We start from the raw sequence: 15,919 nt of genomic DNA, 5'->3' as shown, positions 1-15,919 counted from the left end.
TCTCTTACTGTCAGGACAGGTGGCAGTAATTTTCAGAAAATGGAAGTGGTCCTAGAAATACTTGAGCCTGTCACTGTTTAGGCCTTCTGTCTATATTCCTACAGTAACTTTGCTCTTAAAAATGTGAAAAAGCCTGTGATCACTGGATTGTATTTATGCCAGATGTTTTTAGAATGTGTATAGTTTTAAGACTGTTTTCCTTGCCAGTAGGAATGGCATTTGACAAGATTGCTCACCTGTACAGGTCAGGCAGAAAAGGCCTGAATTGGTACCTTATACAAAAATGGTCTGGTCTGTAAACCTTCCCAGTTGATTCCTCGGTGCTGGGATACTGCTGCTGGTGCTCAGCAAGTGAGACTGCTGTTCACAGGACACAGCAGCAACCTGAGGTCTTCAGAGGCTAACATGGGAACTATAAAATGTAAGGGATCAACAGAGTGCCTGTTATTGTCTTATGATTTTTTTTTTTAAGATTTTATTTATTTGACAGAGAGAGAGATCACAAGTAGGCAGAGATGCAGGCAGAGAGAGAGGGGGAAGCAGGCTCCCTGCTGAGCAGAGAGCCCGATGCGGGGCTCTATCCCAGGACCCTGAGACCTTGACCTGAGCCGAAGATAGAGGCTTAACCCACTGAGCCACCCGGGTGTCCCCGATTTTTTTTTTTTTTTTTAAGATTTTATTTATTTGACAGAGTACAAACGGAGAGCAGGAGAGGGACAGGTAGACTCCCTGCTGAGCAGGGAGCCTCATGAGGGGCTCGATCCTGGGACCCGGAGATCGAGCAAAAGGCAGATGCTTAACTGACTGAGCCACCCAGGTGCCCCAAGATTGATTTATTTTAGAGTGAGAGAGCGTGTGTGTGTGTGGGGGGGGGGAGTAGGCAAGGGAGGGGAGGGTTATGAAGGAAAGGGAGAGAATATCCAGCAGACTCCCCACTGAGTGGTGAGCCTGGTGCAGCTCCAGGGGATTGTGACCTGAGCCAAAGGCAGACATTTTACTGAGCCACCCAGGTGCCCCTTTTCTTAATTTTTAAATGCAAATGCTGGGTCATGATACTGGTCTAAAATTTAAAACTGATAATGTTGGAATAAGATTAGATTGGAGGGGCACCTGGGTGGATAAGTGGGTTAAAGCTTCTGCCTTTGGCTCAGGTCATGATCTCAGGGTCCTGGGATCGAGCCTCGCATCGGGCTCTCTGCTCAGCAGGGAGCCTGCTTCCCCCTCTCTCTCTGCCTGACTCTCTGCCTACTTGTAATCTCTCTGTCAAATAAATAAATAAAATCTTTAAAAAAAAAAAAAAAGGAAAAAAGATTAAATTGGAGAAAAAGTGAAATGAAGAAGATGGGTGCTGTAGGACAGGCTCCTAACCACCCATCTCATCTAGTTCTTTACCAGGGCCAAAAATCCAGGCCTGCACCAGCTGGCTGGCAGAAATCTCATGTTAGTGCTCATGTTCTGAGTTTTACTTAAATTTTACTGTTAATTATAAGTTCTGCTTTACAGCTGTACTGACTGAAGTGAAGGTAGACAGCCAGGAAGCTTTGGCACAGTGTACGATGATCCTTGTAGCACAGGCTAAAAGTTTACAAAACAGTGCGGTAGAAAAGCAGAGAGAGAACATTCAGACACGGTCACTTAGTTGTTACCACATTTTCAGGCCACTAAGGCTTTAGGCGTGGGGATTAAAGTTGTCTCAAGATGTAAAAGATGAAAGGGCAGAGAATTAGAACTCTGCACTAGCTATTCCAGCTACCCCAGACACGTTCTTCCTCTAGATGTGGTCAGAGCTTTGTTTTGGTTTTTGATTGAGTAGCTGATTGTAGGTTATAAGAAAAATTCTTTGATCTTCCACTGTTCTCAAGGAGGTGTATACACTGCAAGTTGCTCACTGTTAAAAGCAAATACCAGAGAGATAATCAGGTTATTAAATTTAGTACTGAAGAGTTCATTGCTGGTGAGGAAGAAGGATTTAGGTATGGACTATCCATGGGGCTAGTAAGGTGGTGGCCAGTTTGTCGTAGAGACAGGATGACTTACTAGCCTTGCATTTTCCCTCATCCTTTAAGATAATAGGACATCTCTTAAAGAACCTTGAAGGGGCAGGTGCTTGAGCTGTGACTGGGACCTAGGTCTTCAGTCTGTCTGCTATAACTGGTATAGCTTTCTCTGGTTTCAACATAAAATACCACAAACCTACATACACACATGCATAGCTTAACTTTCCACGGGCCACAGAGTTGGCTATAGAGTCCACTGTAGAAAATAGGTTTGTTGAAAGCTCTGTCTTTAAGGATGATAGTCTGATAGGCATACAATCTTGAAATGGGGCGTGACAGTTGGAAAACCGTGATGTAAAAACCTTCTCATTTGATAAATGAGGATGCTGAGGCCCCAGATGGTTAAGAAAACTTGTTTAGGCCATATTGCTATCTGTTGCTCCTAACTTTTTGTAGAACAAAGAAACAGATATGAAAGGGAAGTAGTTAAAAAAGTTACAAACATGTCTTACTGTTTCTCTCCTGGTTTTATTAATGTTACTTAAAATTCTTTTACAGTGAACTGTTGATCTGGAACTCTGTTTTCGGCTGCCTTTACTGTATCAAGTCTTGAGTTACTTGCATACCTTTCTGTAGGTGGGCAGGAATTCTGCATTCATACAAGGGAGTTATTACCAGTAATCACTTGAGCCATGGCTGTTCCATTCATTGGAGTGGATTTTTTTAAAGGTAGTTCTTTTGTATTTAAAAAGATGGGCCCCCAAATTTAGGAGATTATATATATATATGTATTTTTTAAAGGTCATATTTATTTTTATATATATGTATTTTTTAAAAGGCTTTATTTATTTAACAGAGAAATCACAAGTAGAGTGGCAGGAAGCAGGGGAGGGAACAGGCCCCCTGCTGAGCAGAGAGCCTGATGCAGGGCTCAATCCCAGGACCCTGACATCATGACCTGAGCCGAAGGCAGAGGCTTAACCCCCTGAGCCACCCAGGTGCCCCGATTATGTATATTTTTATATACATACATAAGTGGTCTTATGCTGCTGTGGTAGCATAATACTGTGGTCTTATGCTACTGTGTTGTAGTTGGTTTGCAGGGGTTGCTGTTGAAGAACTGGAGAGAACAGGGATTGTGGATGTGGAGTCTCCCAAATGCATGTGGAGAAACAGTCCAAGGAGGCTATATATATATATATATACTTTGTGATATCCAGCTGCCTTTCTGCTTCCTCTTTAAAGAGGTAAAGGCACTACTAAAGCCTTCAGTCAAATATTGGAGCACTTACTATGTGCCAGATAATTTTCTTCAACTGAACAGGACAGTGAACAAATCAGAAGATCCTTAATCCCATGGAATTTTCAAAGCAGAAGAATGAAAACTTTTATTCATGGAGAAGACCAAAATTAATGTTCTCTTCTTGGTTCAGTTTGGCATCTGTGATACTACACTGCAGAAAACTGTGTGCCCATTTCCGTGGAAATTATTTATAGACATGTTTTCTATACAAAACACATACTGGCTCCAGCTAAACTAGTTAGCCCTGACAGTCAGCCTGATTCACTGGTTAATGCTTAATGTGAATGGGTGGACCTAACAAAACCTTGTGTTCCCCCAAGTTTAGGGTTAGGAAAAAGATTTTCTTCAGTGCTTGTCTATTTCCAGTCCAGTCAGAATTACGTGTGTAGGACAAACAAGCTATTTATGTGAAATCCCCAGAAACCACTAAGTATTTGAATTTATTTATTCTGCCCTTTAAGTAAAAAATCTTTTGTGCTTCTAAAGCCCTTCTTCATTTTTAAGATTTCTGGTTGTCTCAAGAGAAAAATCCAGGACTATGCACAAAATGCTCTGATTATCTAAATGCTACTTCTCTGGTGGTTCTATTTGACCATTGTTTTTGAAACTAATTTTCAGTTCATTCAAGTATAACAAAAGTTTTCTTTTTTACATGGGAACTTTCTAAGGAATCAGCTTCAGTTTTTACTGCCCTACCCACTACTCCCTGATCAGCCTGCCTCTATTAAATGAGTTGCCCAACTCTTATTATTAAAGATTGGGCAGTAATGACTCTACCCCCACATCCAGGTTTTCTCCCCATCAAAAACAAAATGAGTGTTAAAGTTCATGCTGACAGTCATTGTTCACCTTCCCAGCTGCACTCTGTTCCTGCAGGATGACTAGGTCGGCAAGGGTGGGGGGACAGTGTTGCCATAGCCACCCATGAGCAACACTGGATCTGACATTAACTGCTGACAGCACTGAACTTATCACCCAAATTTAATGCTGGTGTGAATGAAGGGGGCTCTGAGTAAAACATTCTTGTCTTATAGCTGAAAAGAAAGTTCCCTGAGCTTCTGTATGAGTGAAATTGTGCACAGTGAAGCCTGAGCAGGACAGGTTATTAAATATTAAATGTCCTCCTCACAGGGTCATGAAAGGCAAAAGCCAGAATTTGTGGTTACAGAACTTCTTCTCAACTTTGAGAAAGAGATGAAGAATCTTAATGTAAAAGCAATATGGAACAAGAATTCCCCAAGGTCTTATTTGAAGACAGACAGTATTTTCACTTCCTTCTTTATGTGAACAAATACGTAAAAGTGATCAATAATAGGTACCATTTGCCGTCTGTTGTCTCCACTGGAGGTAATGTTAACAATGACTTGCCTCTTATGGAGACTGCAGTAATAATTCCCTGAAAGGGGAATGAAAAGTATGCACAGCTCAAATCAAATGACCATTGGAAACTCCTGGCAGTCTCTGTTGTGATATCTTCCACCTTTGGGGATGAAACAAGGCAAATTCTTCCCCCATATCTCCCCAGTCTGTTTTGCCAGTGCATTGGCTACCTTACCTGAATTGAGACGCAGCACAGGATGAGCTCTGGAAGATCTTGTGGGATGAGGTACTTTTCCTTCTTGAGAACAACCTGAAATCAACCAACAATGACCATTTCTGACCATGACAGCTGTAGCCTAACCAAGTTCTAAATTCCTCATTGAGCTAAAGGCTTGAGCTTGTTGGTATCTGCCAAGATAAATTAGGTATGGTGTGGAAATACCATGTAGGCCAAGGGTAAAGTCCTGAAGTTTTGCTGCCTGGGCTGCAAGTCTTTCTAAAGGTGCCTTCGCTCAACGCTTTTCTTTTGGGGAGCTAGCCAGCTTGTCTCTGCTGGGTTTATTTGGATGGGCTTTTTTCAGAGCTGAAAATGTTTCCATTTAAAGCAGCTCATCTGCTGAACAAGTATTTACTGTAGTGCATGGGTCTGGGGCATTCCTACAGAAGGGCAACCCTGAGGTCAAAGTGAGGCAGACAGGGTCTTCCTGCTCCTAGAGCCCTCCAAATGGGTAATGGGAAGACACAAGCCAGTGGTCTTGAGGGGTTTAAAGGATGAGGCATTTAGTAATGAAGGCCAGCAGAAGACGTTTTGGCTGGAAGGCTCTCTGGGTTGAAATGGGAGAATGCATAATGAAACCAATTCTGACCCAGAGCTGCTGGAGGGGAGGCATTAAATGTGGTTGCTGAGGATTCTTTTGGTGCCTGGAAATAGAATAATAAAGTTCCTACCTGAATGGAGGTTTGCCCATTGTAATTAAATTCCATTTTGGATACTGATGCAACACTCTGGGGATGCTTGTCAACTACAGAGTGCCCAAAGGACAATTACCGTAGATTTGCTTGAGTACTGAGTGTCTAGTGGACTTTGTGCCTGAGCTGTTCTTGGATGAACTCTTGGTGGTCCTGGTTACTGCAGTATTCTTTGGGAAGGTTAGTTCCAGTTCTTTCCTCCAAATTTGGAGCAGCAATGCCAGGCACTCTCGGTTCCATCTGTCCACATCTCTGGCTCCAAGCTCCTTCATATGCAGAAGGTGAGACAGGTGCTTCCTAAGCTGGTAGCTGGTGGGGTCAGAAGAAGAGAAAGGCTTTAAGATCATAGTACTGTGAAACTTAAGTTTCCTGGAAGCTATAGGAATAGTACTTGATGAACTGGGAGATTCATTTAAGCTCCCATTTCTACTTTACAGTGGCAGTATGTTTAATGTTGATTTTTTTTTAAAGATTTTATTTATTTATTTGACAGACAGAGATCACAAGTAGGCAGAGAAGCAGGGAGAGAGGGAGGAGGAAGCAGGCTCCCTGCTGAGCAGAGAGCCCGATGTGGGGCTTGATCCCAGGACCTGAGATCATGACCTGAGCCGAAGGCAGAGGCTTTAACCCACTGAGCCACCCAGGCACCCTGATTTTTTTTTTTTTTTAAAAATAATCAAACACTTCCTGAACTAGGAATCAGTTGAGTCTGCCTTCAGGGTCAGTCAAGCCAATGTCTAAACACATAAATGCAGTATGAGAAGTACTGTGCAAGAATGAGGAGCTAGATGGCTTGGGACAATGTGGGGACTGAAAATTGGTGGTGGTCTGATAAGGCTTTACAAGGCTGGTGTTTGTGCTGGGTTTTAAAGGATGCATAGGAGCTTAGCAGGCAGAGGAGGATATTCCGCGCAGCTGAACTGGCATATAAGCAGAGGTGTGGGCATATGTGCCAGAAAAATCAGTAATGAGATGTATTTAAAGCACTATGTATTTGGTGAAGGAAAAATGGAATGCTACACTACACTGTGGAAGGAGCCAACATTTGTTCAGAGTCTGTTATATATCAGGCATTTTCCTTGTGATTAAGTCAAAAATAAATCCATGAGGCAGACACAAGGAGTCTGGTAAAGGCTGAGTAGATGGGATGTTACTGAGATGGCATCATAGATTGTTCTGGACTTGGCTTCCCCTTATAAGAACAATTAACTATTCACAGATAAGACACTATTGAGAAAGTGCTAGAATATGGGAGTGAGGTTGCAGCCCTTTGCATCACAGAGACCAGATAGACTGCATTGGCATATGAGGAACACCTACATGCTGACTGCACTACACAGTAGAATGCACAGCAGGCTGGTGTAGTACAACGCCAAAATGTCTGCCTTGAGCCTTTGTATTGTTCCTCAAATGGGAAAAGAGAACCCTTGGTGGAATCCAGTTCCCCCAGCATTGTGGGTCACTTCTTGGGAAGCTCCCTTCTGGTCTCACCCATGACAATTGCCAGGGAATCTGTAGGGCTTGACCTCGGAATCTGACTGATGGGGAAAGGAAGGGCTTAAAAGCAGCCAAGATGTGGATCTTGGTAGACCAAGTTCCTACCTGCAGTGCCCATGTAGTAGTCTCAATCTTTAATTTTGCTTATCTGCAGAGCCAAAACAGAGCTGCAATCTGACCAGGGAACACAGCAGGGTGCCTGATTGGGTCCTCAAAGAGCTCTGTCAACCTTGCAGTCTAGTCTGCTTCAGCTCAGGTGGAGAGCTGAGGTACAGCCTGTCCCACACATGAGTGTAGCTCCTGGCCCTGCCTGATCAAAGCCTGGTCAGAACACCTAGAAAGCTGCATAGCTCTGCAAACTCAAGCAGGGAGGTACAGCACACAGAGCTGATTATTTGCAGAGCAAAAAATAATGGCCCAGGTCAGCTTGAGTCAACCTTACAGAGTTTTTTAGGCATTTGAGCCAATTCCCTGACCTGTATGGGCAAGGAAGATAATTCATAGCCCTAGCCATTGCTGATTACAGCCTTCAGCCCATCTGACCAGGAAACCTAGCCATAGCACACAGGAAGCTTTGTAGCCCATCCAACAGCCCTTCTTACAGTGGCACTTAAATAGAAAGTAGCCTGGCTCTATCCCTGTATGCAGGCAAAATTGGTGGCCCCAACTGGCTAGGGAAGTCAATGTAAAGTCTTGTCTTACTGAGCCCCCACACAAGTGGTGCATGCCTTAGGGCCTGTCCTGCTGCCCTGCCAATTCACGGAAGTGAATTCATAGCCCCACCTACTGCTAAATCTAGTACCCAGCCACCCAATGATCTAGTAAGCCTGACCAGAAACCCCAGGCAACTCACAGTCCCTCCTAAAGCCTTGCTTGGTCAGAGAACCAACCCAGTAGGCCTATCCAACTGTTCCCAGGCAGCAGCACAAACTCAAATTCCGTTGCCCCAAAATAGACTGCTCTGATAGCAAGGTTCTCCCTGCCCAAGGATGTTACTAGTAGACAGGTCCAGAAACCCAAACTGAACTGCCTGGGAAGAACTGTCTTGGCTAAAGCAAACCAGTAAAGTGTGGAAGAGAAGACCACTCACTCAGCAACATCAGAAATCAAGAATCACAAAAAATCAGGTAAACATGACACTGCCAAAGGAAACGAATAAAACTCTGGTAACTTAACCCAAATCTGTGAATTGTTATATAAAAAAATTCAGAAACCCCCTGAAGTTTAGTGAACTACAAGAATGCACAACCAAATGAAATTGGCAAGATAATGCATGAACAAAATGAATTCAACAACAACAAAAAATTAAAAAAAAATCCTAGAGCTGAAAAAATACACGTCTGAACTGAAGAATTCAGTAGAGAGCTTCAAAGCTACGCTTTACCATGTAGAAGAAAGAATCAGTGACTTAGAAGACAGGACATTTGAAATTAGAAGAGCAACATGAAGAGCACAAATGCATTATGGGAATTCCAGAACAGAAAGAATGGGACAGAAAATATATTTAAAGAAGTAATGGCTGAAAGGTTCCCAAACCTGGAGAAGAAATGGATATCCAGACCCATGAAACCCAAAGAACTCTAAATAGAACCTGAATAGTGGTATACTAAGACATTTTATATTGTCAAAACTCAAATTTTCAAATAAGCTAAAGAAGTTAAATATAAAACAACTTCCATAAGACTATAAATGCATTTCTCAACAAAAAATTTTCAGGCCTGGAAGAATAGGATGATATATTCAAAATATGAAAGGAAAAAATTGTCCGTTAAGAATTCTATAGCTGGCAAAGCTGTCCTTCAGAAATGGAGAGATAGCAAACTAAAACAAGGAATCCATAATCACTAGACCTTCCTTATAAGAAACGCTAAAGGGAAGAATTCTATAGCTTGCAAAGATGTCCTTCAGAAATGGAGAGAAAAAGAACAATCTAAAACAAGGAATCCATAATCACCAGACCTTCCTCATAAGAAATGCTAAAGGGAATTGAGTGGAAGTAAAAGGATGCTAGTTAGCATAAATCAGAAGGTAGCATAAAACTCACTGTTAATGGTAAACAGTCAAAATTAGAATCCGTAATATAATGGTTGTGCATAATCTACTTCAACTCTAGTGTAAAAGTTTAAAAATTTAGGTGTGCCTGGGTGGCACAGTTCGTTAAATGTCTGACTCTTGGTTTCAACTCAGGTCATAATCTTAGGGTCATGAGATTGAGCCCTGCATCAGGCTCTCTGCTCAGTGTGGAGTCTGCTTAAGACTTTCCCTCTCCCACCTCGCACCCCATATTCTCTCTAAAATAACATTTTTTTTTAAAGTTCAAAAACTTGATTAAAATAGAACTACAGTAGTCCATTATTGGGTATACAGTATAAAAAATATGTAAACTTCAACATCAGTAAGCTAATGTGGGTGGGTAAAAAAAAAGTGTAAAGTTTAGGAGTGCTATTAAAGTTAAGTTGTTCCCAGTTTAGGGTGTTATAACTAGAAGATACTTTGTAACCATAAGGGGAAAACTGCTAGTTACACAAAAGAACATGATAAAGAAGCATACAGATACCAAAAGATATCAGAACACACACAAGACAGGATAAGAAACAAGGTGCAACAGTTCTACAAAATAGCCAGAAAAAAAATTGCAATAGTAAGTCCTTATTTATCAATAATTACTTTAAAAGTTAATGAATTAAATCCTCCAAAAGACACAGAATGGCTCAGTGGATTGGAAAAAAAAATGATCCAATGATATGCTGCTTCAGAGTGAAGGGATGGAAAACGGTATTTGAAGCAAATGGTAACAAAATGGCACAGGTAGCTATATCAGACAGAACAGAGTTTAAAAATAGTAAAAAAGACACAAAGGCGGCCATTATATAATGATAATAAGGTCAATCCATCAAGAAGATATATTTGGGGTGCCTGGGTGGCTCAGTTGGTTAAGCGACTGCCTTCGGCTCGGGTCATTATCCCAGAGTCCTGGGATCGAGTCCTGCATCAGGCTCCCTGCTCCATGGGGAGTCTGCTTCTCCCTCTGACCTTCTCCCCTCTCATGCTCTCTCTCACTGTCTCTCTCTCAAATAAATAAATAAAATCTTAAAAAAAAAGAGAGATATTTGTTTTGGGGGGTTTGCTTTATTTTAATTTTTTAGATTTTATTTATTTGACAGAGAGAGCACAAGTAAGCAGAGTGGCAGGTAGAGGGAGAGAGAGAAGCAGATTCTCCGCTGAGCAGGGAGCCTGATGTGGGGCTCGATCCCAGGATCCTGGGATCATGACCCGAGCCGAAGGCAGCCGCTTAACCAACTAAGCCACCCAGGCCCCCCAAAAAGATATATTTGTAAATATTTATGCACACAACGTTGGCACACCTAAATATATAAAACAAAAACTGATAGCTAACAGCAGAAATAAACAGCAATACAATGATAGCTGAGAACTTTAATACCCTACACTCAACAATGGATAGATCACTTAGAGCATCAGTAAAGAAAAAGCGGATTTGAATAACACTAAAGATCAATTTGATGTGACATATAGAACATTCCATCCAGCAACAGAATAGACATTCTTCTCAAGCACACATGGGGCATTTCCTAGGAGAGACCATATCTTAGGTCTTAAAAAGAAGTGCGGCAAATTCAAGAAGACTGGAACCATACCAAGTATCTTCTTTGACTACAGTAGTATGAAACTGGAAATCAGTAGGAGGAGCAAAACTGGAAAATACACAAATACGTGGAAATTAACATTTTCCATGTTAGAAGAACTCAAAGGGACAATAAAGTATCTTGAGGCAAACAAAAAATGAAAGTACAACACACCAAAACTTGTGGAATGCAGTAACAAGTTTTAAGAAGGAACTGCATAGCAATAAATACCTACGTTAAGAAGAAAGATCTCAAATAGATAACCTACTCCTACACTTTAAGAAAATAGGAAAAGAACAAACTAAGCCCAAAATTACTGAAAGAGTGAAATAAAGATGGAGCAGAAATAAGTGAAATAGCAGGAAAACAGCAGAGAACATTAACAAAATTAAGAGTTGTTTCTTTGAAAAAAATAAAACTGACAACCTTTAGCTAGACTAAGATGATGCAGATCAACAAAAATATGATGAAAAAGGAGACATTACAACTGAAACAATAGAAAGGCAATGGACAAAAAGACACTACTAGGAATCAACTATACAACAAACTAAACAACTTAGAAGAAATGGAAGTTAATAGAAACATACAACCTACCAACACAGAGTCAAGAAGAAATAGAAAATGTACATAGACAAATTACTAGTTAAGAAGATCGAATCAGTAATCAAAACCTCCCAATGAAGAAAAGCTCAGGACCAGATGGCTGGTGAATTTTACCAAACATTTAAAGTATTAATGCCAGGGTGCCTGCTGGCCTAGTCAATACAGCATGCAACTCTTGATCTTGGGGTTGTAGGTTCAAGCCCCATGTTGGGTGTAAAGATTGCTTAAAAATAAAATCTTAAAAGAAATAATGCCAATCCTTTTAAAACTCTTCCCAAAGAAGAATTGAAGAGTAGGGAACACTCGCAAACTCATTTCATGATGTCAGCATTACCCTGATACCAAAGACAGAAAATGACACTACAAGCCAATACTCTTAATGAATATAGATGCAAAAATTCTCAATAAAATAACAAGAACTGAATTCACCACATTAAAAGGATCATTTACCATGACTGAGTGGGATTTACCCCTGAAATGAAAAGATAGTTCAACATACATAAAATCAAAGTGCTACGATACACTACTAGAATGAAAGGAAACCATGATTATCTCAATAGAAACAGAAAAAGCATTTTACAAAATTTAACATCTGGGGCACCTGGGTCACTCAGATGGTTAAACATCTGCCTTCAGCTCAGGTCATGATCCTGGGGTCCTGGGATCAAGCCCCATAGCAGGCTCCTCGCTCAGTGGGCAGCCTGCTTCTCCCTCTCTCCCTTTGCCTCTCCCTCTGCTCATTCTCTCTCTCTCTCTCTCTATACCTCTCTCAAATGAATAAATAAAATCTTTGAAAAAGATTTAACACCTGATTCATGGTAAAGACTTAAGAAATTAGGTACAGAAGTAATATACCTCAACATAATAAAGGTCACATATGACAAGTCCACAGTTAACATCAAACTCAATGGTGAAAAGTTGGAAACTTTCCTTCTGAGATTAGGAACAAGACAAGGGTGTCTACTCAACTCCTATTCAACACAGTCCTAGAAGTACTGGAAGTCCTAGCTAGAACAATCAGGCAAGAAAAAAATAAATGACATTGCGTAAGTAAAGGAAGAAGTTAATCTCTCTCTATTTACGGATGACTTTATATATAAAAAACCTTAAGGACTCTACCAGATAAACTCTTAGATCTATTCAACAAATTCAGCACAGTTGCAGGATACAAAAATAATATACAAAAATAAGTGGCATTTCTAACACAACAAATTATCTGAAAAGTAATAAAATGATCTCATTTATAATAGCATCAAAAACAAAATAGGAGAGGGAGGAGCAGGATGGCAGAGGAGTAGGAGACCTAAATATTGGGTCCCAGGGGTTCAGCTAGTATCAAACCATTCTGAACACCTACAAACTCAAGATAGAAGGATAGTAGGAACAGATAGTAGGAAGATAGTAGGAACAGAAAATCAACCACTTTCTGGAAGGTAGGACGTGTGGAGAAGTGAATCTGAGGCGACACGGGAAGATAGACTCGGGGGGAGGGGCTGGCTCCTGGCAAGCTGTAGAGCAGCAGGGCACAAAATCCGAACTTTTAGGAACTTTAGGAGTCTGCTCCACTGAGGGATATCACTCCAGAGGCTAAGTGGTGGGTGGAGACCTCATGGTCTCAGGACCTGCGGGGTCGCGAAGACCAGGGGTATCTAAGTGTGGCAGAGCTGCCAGGTATCGGAGCGGGGAAGCTGGCTGCAGAGACTGAGCCATGGGGGTGGGGGTTTCTCAGCTCGGAGTTACCTTAAACTGAGGTCTAAGGCACAGTTGGGCCACTGCTAGAGCAGGGACCCCCTTCCTTCCTCCTCTGGGTGGAGTGGCACAGGAGTGCATTGCAGGAATCTGCTGGGTTTGGAGACTCCAAACGGAGCTGTGCACCAGAGATAGAAACGCTAGGTCACAGACTGGGTGAGCTCAGAGTGCGGCCGGAGACTAGGGAGATGGGAGGGATTGCCTGCTTTTCTCCAAGGATGCACTGAGGAGTGGGGCCCTGAACTCTCGGCTTCTATGGATCAGAAACTGGGAGGCCGCCATCTTCATTCTCTTCCTCCAAAGCTGTATGGAAGGTGTTCAGGGAACAAAAAGCTCCTGAGAGCGAAACTGAGCAGATTAATTAGGCCCCTGGCAAGAGCAGTGCAATTCTGCCTTAGGCAAAGACATTTGAGAATCACTGCAACAGGCTCCTACCCAGAAGGTCAGCAAGAACATCCAGCCAAGACCAAGATCGCTGATCAATGAGAACTGCAAAACTGCAGAGCTAGGGGAAAGCAACACATAGTATTCATTGCTTACACCACCCCTCCATGAACCTTTAGTCGTTCAAAGTTAATTTTTTTTAATTTTATTTTTTATTCTGTTTTTTAAAAATTTCCTCCTTCCTACTTTAATGTTTTTAATTATTTCTTTTAAGGTTTTATTTATTTGACAGACAGCAAGAGAGGGAAGACAACCAGGGGGAGTGGGAGAGGGAGAAGCAGGCTTCCCGCCAAGCAGGGATTCTGATGCAGGGCTCGATCCCAGAACCCTGGGATCATGACCTGAGCCAAAGGCAGATGCGCAATGACTGAGCCACCCAGGCACCCCGTTTTTAACTATTTTATCTTATCAATACCTTTTTTTTTTTTTTAAGATTTTATTTATTTGTCAGAGAGAGAGAGCGCGAGAGCAAGCACAGGCAGACAGAGTGGCAGGCAGAGACAGAGAGAAGCAGGCTCCCTGCCGAGCAAGGAGCCCGATGTGGGACTCGATCCCAGGATGCTGGGATCATGACCGGAGCCGAAGGCAGCCGCTTAACCAACTGAGCCACCCAGGTGTCCCTTATCAATACCTTTTTAAAAATCTTTTTTTTTTCATTGTTATAGTCATATTTTATCCCTTCATTGTATATAACCTTATTTTTTCTATACATATAGGTTTTTTTTTCTTTATAATTTTGGGATACAGTTTCTTCTAACAGATCAAAATATACCCTAGATCTAGTGCATGGCTTTGTTCTAGTCTCCAGGCTGATCACATTCTTTCCTCTTTTTTTCTTTTTTCAACCAATTTCTTATCAATTCCTTTTTTAGTATCTTTTTAAATTTTCATCTTTACAATCATATTCCATCCCTTCATTGCATTTAGCCTTATTTTTGTGTATATATGTTTTTCTTTCTTTAAAATTTTGGGAGGTAGTTTCTTCTAACAAACCAAAATACACCCAAAAACCAAGTGTGTGGCTCTGTTCTATTCACCAGTCTAAATACACACACACACACACACACACACACACACACACACACACACACACACACATATTTTCTTTCTTCCCCCTTTTCTCCCCCCAGTTTCAGGTCTCTTCTGATTTGGTTAGTGTATGTTTTTCTGGGGTCATTGCTACCCTTTTAGTACTTTGTTCTCTCATTCATCTCAAGGTGGAAAACTCACCACAAAAAAAAGAACAAGAGGCAGTACCAATGGCTAGGGACCTAATCAATATGGACATTAGTAATATGTCAGAACTAGGGTTCAGAATGACGATTATCAAGGTGCTAGCTGGGCTTGAAAAAAGCATGGAGGATACTAGAGAATCCCTTTCTGGAGAAATAAAAACTAAAATCTAACCAACTTGAAATAAAAAAAAGCTATTAATGAGGTGCAATAAAAAATGGAGGCTCTTACTGCTAGGATAATTGAGGCAGAAGAGAAAATTAGTGATGTAGAAGACCAAATGATGGAGAATAAAAAAGCTGAGCAAAAGACAAACAACTACTGGGCCACAAGAGGAGAATTTGAGAGATAAGTGATATCATAAAATGAAATATTAGAAATAATTGGGATCCCAGAAGAAGAGAGGCAGAAGGTATATTGGAGCAAATTATAGCAGAGAATTTATCTAATTTGGCAAAGGGAACAAGCATCAAAATCCAGGAGGCACAGAGAACCCCCGTCAACAATCGGTAAAAATAGGTCCACACCCTGTCATCTAATGGTAAAACTTACAAGTCTCAGTGACAAAGAGAAAATCCTGAAAGCAGCTCAGGACAAGAGGTCTGTAACCTGCAACAGTAGAAATATTAGATTGGCAGCAGACCTATCCCCAGAGACCTAGCAGGCCAGAAAGGACTGGCATGATATATTCAGAGAGCAGTAAGGGAGAAAAATATGCAGCCAAGAATACTATATCCAGCTAGGCTGTCAGTGAAAATAGAAAGAGATAAAAAGCTTCCAGGACAAAAACAAAAAAAATTTGCAAACACGAAACCAGCCCTACAGGAAATATTGAAAGGGGTCCTCTAAGCAAGGAGAGCCTAAAAGTAACAGAGCAGAAAGGAACAGAGACAATATACAGTAACAGCACCTTACAGGCAATACAATGGCACTAGATTCATAACTTTTGATAGTTACCCTGAATGTAAATGGGATAAATGCCCCAATCAAAAGACACAGGGGATCAGAATGGATTAAAAAAAAAAAAAAAAAAAAGACCCATCGATACACTGTCTGCAAGAAACTCATTTTAAACCCAAAGACACCTCCATATTTAAAGTGGAAAACAATTTACCATGCTAATGGACATCAAAAGAAAGCTTGAGTGGCAATCCTTATAT

The 15,919-nt window shown here is 41.3% G+C and overlaps 1 protein-coding gene across 1 annotated transcript in view; it reads right to left on the bottom strand.

The window, feature by feature from the left end:
* Window positions 1-1,626: 1,626 nt before the first annotated feature.
* The window catches only part of INVS (inversin), a 166,192-nt gene continuing 151,899 nt past the window's right edge, over window positions 1,627-15,919 (bottom strand). Inside the window, exons 15-17 of the mRNA XM_080819610.1 lie at window positions 5,669-5,898; window positions 4,856-4,930; window positions 1,627-1,888 (exon numbers count right to left, since the gene is read on the bottom strand). Of these exons, the coding sequence (XP_080675736.1) occupies window positions 1,782-1,888; window positions 4,856-4,930; window positions 5,669-5,898 (412 nt within the window). The 3' untranslated portion in view covers window positions 1,627-1,781. The remainder of the gene's footprint in view (window positions 1,889-4,855; window positions 4,931-5,668; window positions 5,899-15,919) is intronic.

Source organism: Martes martes (assembly GCF_963455335.1).
Source record: "Martes martes genome assembly, chromosome: 12".
Lineage (NCBI taxonomy): Eukaryota > Metazoa > Chordata > Mammalia > Carnivora > Mustelidae > Martes > Martes martes.
Note: the sequence above shows the minus strand (reverse complement) of the source record. Positions and strands in the feature narration are given on the sequence as shown.